The following is a 12,257-nucleotide window of genomic DNA, read 5'->3' as shown; positions in this document are numbered from 1 at the left end:
ACTCAGCTTATTTTACATATTGACATAAGTTTACAGTTGGGCCAACAGCAGAGTGAGAGCTGTATTATCAATGGTTTCTCAATTGCAATGGGAAATCATTTACAGTTCAGTCTTTTGTGAAGGACTATGACTCTCAAACTAGTAGGCAAAATTGCACTGGCTCTTAGTGCTGCAGCCCTGGGGGCTAGTTGGTCTTTGGGAACCATCCCCAATGCCGACTGTCCTAAAACCGTCTTGGTAGAGAGAGTGGGGATGTAACTTGGGCAAGACACTCTCCACTATCATAAAATTCTAGCCCAGATAGTCAGGACAGCAGTTACCTCCTCTGCTGTTCTGATGGTCATTGTCAAACACGACTGATTATTATCATACATGGGGGTTATGTGTAGGTGTATGTGTGTGTTTCGTGGTGTGAGTAAGTATATGTGTGTGTGTGTGGGCGCGAGCGCTTGTGTGTGTGTGTGTGTGTGTGTGTGTGTGTGTGTGTGAGCATGTGCACCTGCTTTGTTATCATGTGGTTTTTCATTTTTCCGCCGAAAAATTTAAAAAAAGGAAACAATGCAAAAGTAACAACAGTAACCAGGATACAAAACAATTCCCTTTCTGAATTACTTCTAAAGTTCCAAGTGACTTTTTCTTGCTGTTGATGTGAAGAGCTACAAATGACTCCCTTTCCATGCTGTGCATTAGCAGCTTTTTTTTTTATCTTATGCATGATAATCTTGTCTTTTTACATTATTTTGTAGGCATGTGTTGACAGTTATTGACCAGAATAACACATGTTCATTTTTTTTCAGGTGATGAGCTGTTGTACAGTGAAGTGCCCTTTGACATGGAACAGGTGGGCAGTCCACTTTTTACATTTTTTAGTGTTTTTCTTTGTTTTTTGTTTTATTTTATTTTAATTTTCGAATGCATCAGCTATTTATTGCAACAAAGTCATGAAGCAAATACATCCGAAGAACAACAAAGGAAAAATATTTTAATGATGTAGAATGGAAATATTGAGGGGGATAAAATGGACCCAACTGATTTCAGAATACAGCAAAACAAGAGAGGCAAGGCCTTCAAGACTCACTTGTGATACATTAAGTCCCCTAGCATTAATTACAGAGTAATTACCCTTTTTTACTCTCTGCACCAAAACGTTTGCAAAATAAATAAAAATTCCATGTTTAGCAAAAGAAGTTCCTGTTTGAACAAAAAATGATAATAATGACTCCTCTTGTTGTTGTGTCAGAATATCAGATCAAAGTGCCAAGTTTAGAGAATACAAAAAATATAAATATAATAATAAATGCAGTTTGCATATAATTAGGCTTCATTATTTATTTTTTTTGGGCCCATCCCAGAGGTGCAATATTGTTTTAAACAAGATGACTGGAAAGAACTGAATTTTTCCTATTTTTATGCCAAATTTGGTGTCAACTGACAAAGTATTTGCAGAGAAAATGTCAATGTTATAGTTTACCACGGACACACAGACACACAGACACACGGACACACACACACACACACACACAAACACAGACAACCGAACACCGGGTTAAAACATAGACTGACTTTGTTTACACAAGTGAGTCAATGAATATGATATACAAGACATTGACACTCTGACACAGACTTGAAATAACAATACAACATGAGTACCCAGAACTGCATGCATTTTCAGCTTGGGGATGAGTGTTCTTGTTTGTTTTTTTTAGGCTGTGTGTGTATGCACAGCATGATCTGACTTGATCCTTTGTGTTTTGTGTGCATTGTTCATTGACAGCATTTCAGTGGGGAAGAACAAGTACTCACTGACTTGTGTATAGAGATGGCTGTGTGATGGAATGGGTTAAATAAAAAATTTGGACTTTTTGTTTTGTTTTTTGTTGTTGTTTTTTTGGGTTTGTTTTTTTGTTTTGACCCGTGTGTCACTTTTTGCATTGTATGTTTGAAAAGAAAACTATACTATAAAATCCATTGACACCAGGTGGCTTATTGCTGATAACTGTTTTATGTTTATGGTGCTGAGTGTGTTGTTGTGTGTTTTGTGTGTGTGTGTGGGGGGGGGGGGGGGGGCTGATTTATTATTTTTTTTTTTAAATAAAGGCAAACATTGTTCTGTTTTGAGTCTTGGGTTGGATAGGCAATGAGTTGAACAAAGTGTCACAGCTGCATCGATGTTGCCTGGTTACAGGCATTCGGCTGTGGTGTTGCAACAGACTTTTGTGTATCAGTTTTTAGTGTATCAGTTTTGCTGAGGAAGGTTAAGGTGGCATGAAACCACTAAAATATACAAGCCAGTTCCATGTTTTTTTCTGGAGTAAGGAAGCCCTCTTTGATATTCTGGGCAGTTTTGACCACAAGCTCTGGTGTTGTATGATTACGCACTCTAGAAATATGGCATAGTAGTTGTTACAACATCTTTCTGTGTAAGAAATTTGGGTTGCTATTCTTGGAGAAGAGCTTTTCACCACAGTGCAGTGCCACTCTTTTGTTTGTTTTATAAAAAAAAAAAAATTTCTGTCAGCAAGTGTATTTGTTTTACTATCAAATTGGATTTTTTGACTTGATTTCACCAGAGACAGCCTCTGTGTTGCTATGGGTTCTTTTACATGCACTAAGTACATGCACTGTGTGAGACCATGGTTTATCATCTCATCCGAAAGACCAGCACCTAGATTCAGAAAGTGTGGGACTTGACCCCATGAACAGAACATCCATGTCCTAGTTGGGCGCATTACCACAAGGCTAGCACTTTACAAGTTACTTCTTTCAATATGATAGAATAATGATAACAGAAGTGTGATGTGGGTGTACACAGATTGACAGCACCAAGACCCCATGCCTGGACTTCTATCAGCGCAGCGTGGCAGGGGATCGGTCAAGGGAGGCCAGCGGTGACAAGGGAGGCAACTCACCCAGCAGGCAGGAGTTCAGGGACCTGGAGGCAGCCCTTGACGTGGAGCTGACCCTCATCTTTCTGTGGAAGGTGGGTGGGTGGTTTGTGGGGTAGGGGGAGGAGGAGGCGGATGAGGAGGAAGTGGTTTGTTGTCGTGGGCAATGAATGTGTCAGTTGTAGACCTGGCAGCATCAACAGTTGGAGTGCTGCATGCGCCAGTGAGCTTCAGTATACTATGTTAATGCATTCACAATGAAAAATGCTGCGATGAAGCAGTGGAAAAATGCTACGATGAATTTGCATAATGAAGCAGTGTTCATCTTCTTTGGGGTTTTTTTTTTCAATAAATCAATACATTGAGTGGACCGAATTTGGGCAGTGGGGGAAAGAGGAGGCCAGGTCCATGGCCTGTTAGGAAGGTGGCGCTGTATTTTCAGCCAGTAAGAATTTTCCCTGTATGGCTTACAATTTGCCTAAACCAGTGGGAGCTCAGTTTATGTTTTTATCACACTTCTATTCCAGAGACTGCGACTGTTCCTTCCAGCTATTACTCTGCTCTTGTGCTCACCTCCCTTGAGCACTATTACATGTTGGAAAGAAAATGTCAATGGAGAAATAAACCAGCAATGAATTGACATTGAAAGCAAAGAAACGAGCATCCACATGGTGCTACTGGGAAGCTTACAGCAAGGTTCACTGGTGAATTTAACCTTCGTCGTTGAGTTTGAACCTCACTCTGTGTATTGTGTGTCAGCTCAACATAAAGAGCATGGCAGAATGAGCAGTGTTTTTTTAACATGTGAAAACCTCCAGGCATTAAAAATTGAAAAAAACCTGACAACACCGCTGATTTCTTAGTCCCTTCAGAATGCTGTTGGGATTAAGATGGGCGCAATAGCCGAGTGGTTAAAGCGTTGGACTTTCAATCTGAGGGTCCCGGGTTCGAATCTCGGTAACAGCGCCTGGTGGGTAAAGGGTGGAGATTTTTCCGATCTCCCAGGTCAATATATGTGCAGACCTGCTAGTGCCTGATCCCCCTTCGTGTGTATACGCACGCAGAAAATCAAATACGCACGTTAAAGATCCTGTAATCCATGTCAGTGTTCGGTGGGTTATGAGACACGAAAATACCCAGCATGCATGAACCACGACAGAGTCATCGGCAAGTCGATGTTGGTCGTGTAACGGAAAGAAGAAGGAGAAGAAGAAGAAGAAGATGGAGTGTTTTAACTTCCAAGACTGGTTTGCTACGCTAAAGTGATGAAAATGATACTCTCAGCTCTTGTTGGGGGCTGGCAGGTCTGAAATGGTGACATTGCTTGAAGTTGCACTTGCTTCCAAGGTTTACAAGAATTGGGAGAAAGATCATTTCAGTTCTGGGTTTGTTGGAGGCATTGATATGAATGTTTTTTTTTTCTAGTGGTCATTGTGGCAAGGGGTATAAGTAGGTTTGAGTGTGTGTGTGTGTGTGTGTGTGTGTGTGTGTGTGTGTGTGTGTGTGTGTGTGTGTGTGTGTGTGTGTGTGTGTGTGTGTGATAGAGGAAAGAGCATCGACTGTTGTTACTCTTTTTGTTTTCTTCTTTCAAGAACCATTCAGTCAGCACTTACTCTGTTAGTGATGAGTAAACAAAGAAAGAAAGTGAAACTTCATTGAAATTTCATTTTCCAGTCTTTAATGCAGTATCTTGTGAAAATAACTTTTCTTTTTTCAGGTTTTGACATATGTAAATAAATCAGTAATCTTTGTACACCAGTATGTTTCATGTGTATTTCTGTGTGCAAACCCGTCACACGAAATTAATAAGTGTGTGTGTGTGTGTGTGTGTGTGTGTGTGTGTGTGTGTGCAGGCATTTGTGGTTCAGGAGAACGGTCAGATGAAGATCTTGGTGGGACAGCACCACGCCCACATTCACACTGTCAACACCTATGTCACCTCCTACCCCTTGGTCGTGGTAGGTACCCCACTGGTCTGCTGCTTAGGGGTAGATGTCATGTGCATTCACCTCATACCCCACTGGTCTGCTGCTTAGGGGTAGATGTCATGTGCATTCACCTCATACCCCACTGGTCTGCTTAGGGGTAGATGTCATGTGCATTCACCTCATACCCCACTGGTCTGCTTAGGGGTAGATGTCATGTGCATTCACCTCATACCCCACTGGTCTGCTTAGGGGTAGATGTCATGTGCATTCACCTCATCTTACGCATATTTTGATTGCCAGCAATCGATTCCGCTTAATTTGGAATAAATGAATTCGTCTGTGCAATGCTGAATTGCTGAAAAAACTGACAGTGGATTTGATTCCCATTTGTGATCATAGAATGCTATGATGCCTACAAACTTTGTGATGCAAACTACTGAATCTAAACGGAAACAAGTGTGTGATGTAAGTATCTGGTTAGTGAAAAATGTGTTTCGTTCTACCAAATGAAGTTTTGATTTTTTTTTTTAATAGAATAAAATGAACATTACTGATATGCTCTAAAAATACAATTTTTGATACAGATACCTTTATTTCTTGTCTGACACATTCATATAACTGTGTTTTATTTGTAAATGATTTGGATTCCCTCTCACAGTAGAATCCTGTGTTCATTAGAATTGTTTTAAATTCAGTATAGTTTATAAAGCCACGGCAAATAACTATACATTGTTTATCTAATTCATACAAGCATACACACACAAACACAGGGTAGTATTCCTTGATTATCTAATTCATAGCTTTACCTGTCACTGCAAAAGTTCTGAAGAAAATATTTATAAATATTGTATGAATTTGTTTTAGACTGATGATGATTTGTAGTTTTTAGGTTAAATCAGTACATTTATCCATTTTGTGTCTGACCTTCTCTTCAAAATCTTTTTCATTTATCTCATATTCCCATGTAAATAATATGTGGTTTTTTTGCTTCCAGTTTACAACATTTTTGGCATACTTATATTACTTTTTTGTCACAACAGCTTTTCCTGTGTAAAATTCAGGCTACTCTCCCATATCACCACTGTGCACCACCATCCATTCTTTTTTTGAAGATTCTTAGAATTGTTATCTGTCTGCAACAGCGCAAGTGTACTTGTTTTTACTATCAAAGTAGATATTTCTATAGAATTTTTGCCATGGGTTCTTTCATGTGCGCTATGTGCATGCTGCGCACAGGACCTCAGTGTATTGTCTCATCAAAAAAAGATAAGCACCCAGATCCCCCCCCCCCCCTTCCCCCACTCAAGGTCTAATGGAGGGGAGGTGGGGGAGGGAGGGGGGAAGTAAAAATCCCAGTCCAGTGTGGGTCTCGAACCCGCATTGACACTGGCTTCCTGGATAGGGGCATTGCTACAAGGCCACCGCTGCACTTTGATTTTTGCAGGCACCGTCCCATCAGCCCCCTTTGAAGTTTCGGCGAGACTTGGAGTCGGAGAAAGCGGTGGGCCCCAGTGCGGACGTGACCACACGACTGGTGTCGTACTCCTACCATCACACCCCCACTGCTTCGCACAGCTTTAGCAAAGGGTGAGGCCTGTTCAATGGGATTTTGTTTGTTGGTTAGTTTTGATTTGAAATATTTATCTATTTATTCACTTATTTTTGTGACTACATGACTGGTGTCGTATTCCTACCATCATGTGCCTGCCGCTTCGCACACCTTCAGCAAAGGGTGAGGCCTGATGGGCGGGCTTTTTTGGGTGGGGTTATTGTGATGTGATGGCCTAGACCCCTCTCCCTGCCCTGATTTAATTTTTACATCAATACAGTATTACAAATTGCAGATGTATGAATAATTGCAGGAAAAAGGCACAGAACATTTGTATTTGTATTTCTTTTTATCACAACAGATTTCTCGCTGTGAAATTCGGGCTGCTGTCGCCAGGAAGAGCGCGTCGCTACACTACAGCGCCACCCATTTTTTTTGTATTTTTTTTCCTGCATGCAGTCTTATTTGTTTGTTTTTCGTATCGAAGTGGATATTTCTGCAGAATTTTGCCAGGAACAACCCTTTTGTAGCCGTGGGTTCTTTTACGTGCGCTAAGTGCATGCTGCACATGGGACCTCAGTTTATTGTCTCATCCGAATGACTAGTGTCCAGACCACCAGTCGAGGTCTAGCGGAGGGGGAGAAAATATCGGTGGCTGAGCCATGATTCGAACCAGAGCACTCAGATTCTCTTGCTTCCAAGGTGGACGCATTACGTCCAGGCCATCACTCCACAGACGCACACACACACACACACACACACACACACACACACACACACACACACACATGCCTGAAGTGCTTGCTTGCTTAAACACCAACCCACAAGGACACACACCACAGGAATACTGCAATAGATACTACACAAATTGAGTGCAAAGGGTGGGTGGGAGGAGACATTAAATATTAGGAGAGATTTTTTTTTTTTTTTTAGCATACAGAACCGCATGTGTAACATAAGAACAATAAAAGACAAACAAAGGAGCACATACATGGCACATATATAATGAAGCTCATGTCACTATTACAAATATTAAAGTTTGCGTTGCACGTGTATCAATTGTTCTTTTGATTTTAAAACCGACAAAACAAAGGGAAGATAACCACACACACTCACTCAGAGGAAGGGACAGAGAAAGGAAGGGATTCAGATAGAGCGAGAGAGAAAAGGGGAGAGAGAGAGAGGAGGGGGGGGGGGGAGAGGGAGAGAGAGAGGGAGAGTTTGAGAGAGGGCATATTACAAGATTTTTTTTTGTGCACAGGATGTGTGTGGTGGAGGTGGGCCTGAGCCTGCAGAACCACGCCCTGAGACCTGTGCAGGTGCTGGTGGACAGCAGCAAGTCCTCTGACAGGTGAGTTAGTCACTACCTGGTGCAGCACAGTGGTCCTCACACGGTGCCACAGTGGCTTTAACTCACTCCAGACGAATTGTTTTCTCCCTTGCTTTTCCCTACAGACGACCCATTTGTTAGGGTTAGGAAAAAAACCCACAAAAAATACAAAACATAAAGTAACTGAATGAAACTCACTGTACTTGACCCACTGACCCCTCTCCTTACGTCGTGTGAACGCCCACCCCCCTCCCTCTTCACTGTGGTCAGAAGCTGAGTCACTGTCAGTACCTTCTTGCTGGTAGCTTTCTTCACTGCAGATACTTTATTCAACATCCTCATCATCCTCGTTGATGTCGAAACCTTCAGTTTCAAGCATTTCAGTCACTTCAGCAGCAGTAAAGAGCCGCTGTCGTGATCTAGTTTGCTCCAAAAATTTCCACTTGTGTCGCCTGCGACGCCATTTTCAATACGAATGCAGATTGGCTTGTTATGTGGGGTGCTGAACTCGCTGGCTTTCCATTTGACCCTTGACACGTTCAAAATGCCCAGTGCAGCTTCAATTGTTATGCTACCCCATGAGGAAAACGTGGAAAAATTGTTAATTGTTGAAACCGCTGTAGCGTTCCGTCGTCCGGAACGCTACTTTACATCAGGAACCCTATAGCGTTCCATCGTGCGGAGTGAGTTAAGACTCCAAAAGGACTGCCAGTACAGCATCTGTGAGGGTCTGGGTTCGAATTCCTGGTTTTTTGCCCCTTTTTTTTCTCAGGTTTGACTGGGAATGTCAGCCTGTCCCTGTCTGTCTGTCTGTCGTCTGTGTGCATGCAGATTGACTTTTTTTTTCTTTGCTTTTCCATCTGTTCAACCGGTCTCTGTCTGTGTGTATGAAAGTTGACCAAGGCATTGGGTGACAATGCATGTTTAACTACTTGGCTTTTGTGCCTGTCGGCTGAAATTGTTCATTCGTTCTTTAGTTTAACATCTTTAACTGTTAGTGATATTAGCTGAAATTGTGCGTGTGTGTGTGTGTGTGTGTATGTGTTTGTATCTGTTAAGTCTGTCCTTATCTGTCTGTCGTCTGTCTGTGTACATGTATTAGGCATGCGTTAGGCAAACTGTGCAGGTTAAAACACTCAGCTGTTTTGTCTGTCGGCTGACCTTTTTTTTGTTTGTTTGTTTTTGTTTGTATTTGTTCAGCCTGTCCCCTGTCTGTGTGTGTGTCTGTTTGTGTGCGCATGCAAGGTGATCACGGTATTGGGTAAACCGTGCATGTTTTACCAATCGGCTGTTGAGTTCATTATTTGTATTTGTGTTACTCTTTTTGTCACAACAGATTTCTGTGTGTGAAATTCGGGCTGCTGTCCCCAGGGAGAGTGTGTTGCTACACTGATAGCGCCACCCTTTTTTTTTTTTTTTCTGCCTGCAATTTCATTTCTTTTCCTATTGAGGTGGAATTTTCTACAGAATCTTGCCAGGAACAAACCCTTTTGTGGCCGTGACCCCCTTTTTTTTTTCTTTTTTTCTTTTCTTTTTTTATTTAGTCTTTTGTTTGTTTGTTTGTTTTTAGTGTTTTTGTCTGTTCCGTCTTGCCTGTTTTTTGTTTGCAAGCTGGCCACAACTAAGCAGTTAGTTGGGTGACTGACTGACCCATGTTTTCACAGGTTGAACTCGGCCTCCTCCTCCTCGGGTCAAGACAAGGGCCCCTCCTCCACCACCAACACCACCACCACAGGGGCCTCCTCCCTCTCCTCCTCCTCCGCCTCCTCCCTCCCTCTCCCCCCCGGCCTGGGCGCCTCCTCCCCCTCCCCCTTCCCGCTCAGCAGCTGTGTGCGCTGGGTGGGCCACACACTGGCCAAGGTGGCGCTGCAGCCAGGGGAGAGCACCCGCCTGCGGCTGCGGGCGGGGTTCCTGCGGCCGGGCACCTACAACGTCAACACGCTGGCGGTGTTTGTCACCTACACGGACGACCAGTCGCAGATGATCCTTCAGCGGCAGGCCACGCCCAGCATCATCACCCTGCTGCCGGTGTCGTCACCACCACTGCCGCCGCCGCCGTCTTCGTCGTCGTCGTTGTTGTCGTCGTCTTCATCGCCATCGCTGTCGTCGTCTTGAGAGAGCTCTTGTCTCTTCTGCTGCTGCTTCTTGTTTTTCGTCTTCTTCGTCGTCGTCGTCGTCGTCTTCTTTTTCATTTTTCCGCCCGTTTGTGTGTGTGAAGTGGTGGGAGGGAATGGAGAGAGGGAGTGAGGGAGGTGTGTGTTGTGGGAGGGAGGTGTGGTGTGGGGGGGTTGGAGGGATACAGACTCTTGGTTTTCTTCTCATTTGTCGTCCCTCCTCTCTCATTGTTTTTATGGGTGATAGGAGGGGGGCTTTGTTGGCGTTTTTTGGTTTTATCCTAGCAGTTTTCAGTTTTTCTGTTAAAGAAGTCTGTTTTTCTTCTTCTACTTCTTCAAGACATAAGCCTGGCTCCTCATTGTTTTTTTTTCTGCTTTTTTGTTTTTTGTTTGTTTGGGGTTTTTTTTTTTTTTTTTTTGTTTTTTTTTTTTTTTTTTGGGGGGGGGGTTGTTTTGATATATCGTTGGGTTTTTTGGTTTAGTTTTTTAGTTGTCTTTATGGTATATCTCCAGCGTGTTTTTTTTTTTAATTTAAAAAAAAAAAAATTATGTATGTTTGGCCTGGGCAACTGCTGTGATACACATAGTTCACAGAGATGTTGTGACTGGTCTGGTGCAGTCTGTGTAGAAGCTGTATCCCAAGCTGGTGCTGCAGGTGTGCAAATAAACCCATGCATGATGCGGTTTGTATGGAATTATCCCAGCAGTCTTTGTGGAAATACCTCATATCTGATGCGGTTTGTATGGAAGTATCCCATACAGCATGCAGTCTTTGTGGAAATAAACCCACACATGATGTGGTTTGTATGGAAGAATCTCATACAGCATGCAGTCTTTGTGGAAATAAACCCGCACATGATGCAGTATGTATGGAATTATTCTATACAGCATGCAGTCGCTGTGGAAATATTTCCCACACGGTATGGTTAGTATGGAAATATCCCTTACAGTGTGCAGTTCTTGTGGAAATATCCCATACATGATGTGGTTTTCAATGGAAATATCCCATACAGAATGCTTGGAGATATCCCAATGCCGTCTCTCTGGGAATATCCCATGCATTATGCAGTCTGTATGGAAATATCCCATCCATGATGTGGTTTTCTATGGAAATATCCCATACAGAATCCTTGGAAATATCCCATGCCGTCTGTATGGAAATATCCCATATATACATGATGCAACAGTTTGTATGGAAATATCCTATGCAGTGTGCATGGAAATATCCAATGCCATCTGTATGGAAGCATTCCATGGATGAAGCAGTTTATATGGAAACATTCCATGCAGTATGCTTGGAAATATCCTACGCTCTGTATTTGAATATGCCATACATAATGCAGTCTTCATGGAAATATCCAGTGGATGATGCAGTCTGCATGGAAATATCCATTACCATCTGTATGGAAATACCCTGTTCAGTTTGTACGGAAATATCGCATGCTGCCTGTGCAGAAAAATCCCATGCGTGGTTAAGTTTGTGTTGAAATACACCGCACATGGCACAGCAGTCTGTATAGAATTATCCATTGCCAGCTGCAGTCTGAACAGAAACTATCCCCACGTAGTCTGAGCAGAAGTAGCCAGTGCGGTCAGTATGGAACTGTCTCATGCAGACTTACCCGTGGAGCAGACTTCAGGCTCAACCAGTCTTTTCCTGCTCGAGACAGACTGACCTCTGGGTCAGAGGGATCTGGGGTGTTCCAAGTGTTGGCAGCCAGAGACGTCCAGCATTAGGATAAACGATGGACATCTGACAGTTGTTTGTGTGGCGATGACGTTCAGCATTTTGCCACGTGGCAAAGACATGCCAGGCTTTTGCCATGTGAACCCAGGTCTCTGACATGTCCCTGGTTTGAGTGAAGGATAGGAGGATCACCTGCCGAGAAGGAGAGACATACATCGCAAGACATTCAATTCAGAAGGTCAGGTGTGCTGTAGTTGTTTTTTTTTGACTGTTCACAATTTTTTCTGTGTGGATTTTTTTTTTTTTTTTCAATCATATTTAGGGGGTTGACAGCCTGTTCCATTCCAATCAATTCAGTGGACTTTGAGTCATGAATGGCACTTGCAACTGTGATTTTATCATTGATTATGTTCATGTGAGTTAGTGAATTCAGTTGATGAACTTATGATCTAGAGGAGACAGTTAGTCTTGAGTAGTAGCCAACCAAATACTTGAAACTTGGAAAGCATGTGTTAAATGTGTAGGTACCAGTTTGAGAGTTGACATGTTCAGATTGAGTGTTGGGAGACAGCGAAGGAAGCTGTTTGCAAAAAAATGTGCTAAAGCACTGGTCTGTAAGTCAAGTTATTGTGGGTGATAAGGTTGTCTTTTTGAAAGTTTTGGAGAAAATGATTTGGCAAGTGGATGTGTTTGGCAGAGCTCAGTATCAGTTTATACCAAAGCCTGGTTTCGGATGAAGGCTTATTATCAGCATGGTGTTTGCT

At 42.7% G+C, this 12,257-nt stretch overlaps 1 protein-coding gene across 1 annotated transcript in view; it reads left to right on the top strand.

Moving 5' to 3' along the window:
* LOC143300304 (trafficking protein particle complex subunit 8-like) overlaps positions 1–9,899 on the top strand; it is a 50,689-nt gene extending 40,790 nt beyond the window's left edge. The window contains exons 26-31 of the mRNA XM_076613900.1: positions 798–841; positions 2,813–2,980; positions 4,739–4,843; positions 6,258–6,400; positions 7,624–7,713; positions 9,357–9,899. Coding sequence (XP_076470015.1) covers positions 798–841; positions 2,813–2,980; positions 4,739–4,843; positions 6,258–6,400; positions 7,624–7,713; positions 9,357–9,807 — 1,001 coding nt within the window. The 3' untranslated portion in view covers positions 9,808–9,899. The remainder of the gene's footprint in view (positions 1–797; positions 842–2,812; positions 2,981–4,738; positions 4,844–6,257; positions 6,401–7,623; positions 7,714–9,356) is intronic.
* Positions 9,900–12,257: the final 2,358 nt, after the last annotated feature.

The sequence above is a fragment of the Babylonia areolata genome, chromosome 26 (genome assembly GCF_041734735.1).
Source record: "Babylonia areolata isolate BAREFJ2019XMU chromosome 26, ASM4173473v1, whole genome shotgun sequence".
NCBI classification, from domain to species: domain Eukaryota; kingdom Metazoa; phylum Mollusca; class Gastropoda; order Neogastropoda; family Buccinidae; genus Babylonia; species Babylonia areolata.
This window is presented reverse-complemented; position numbering and strand designations above follow the sequence as displayed.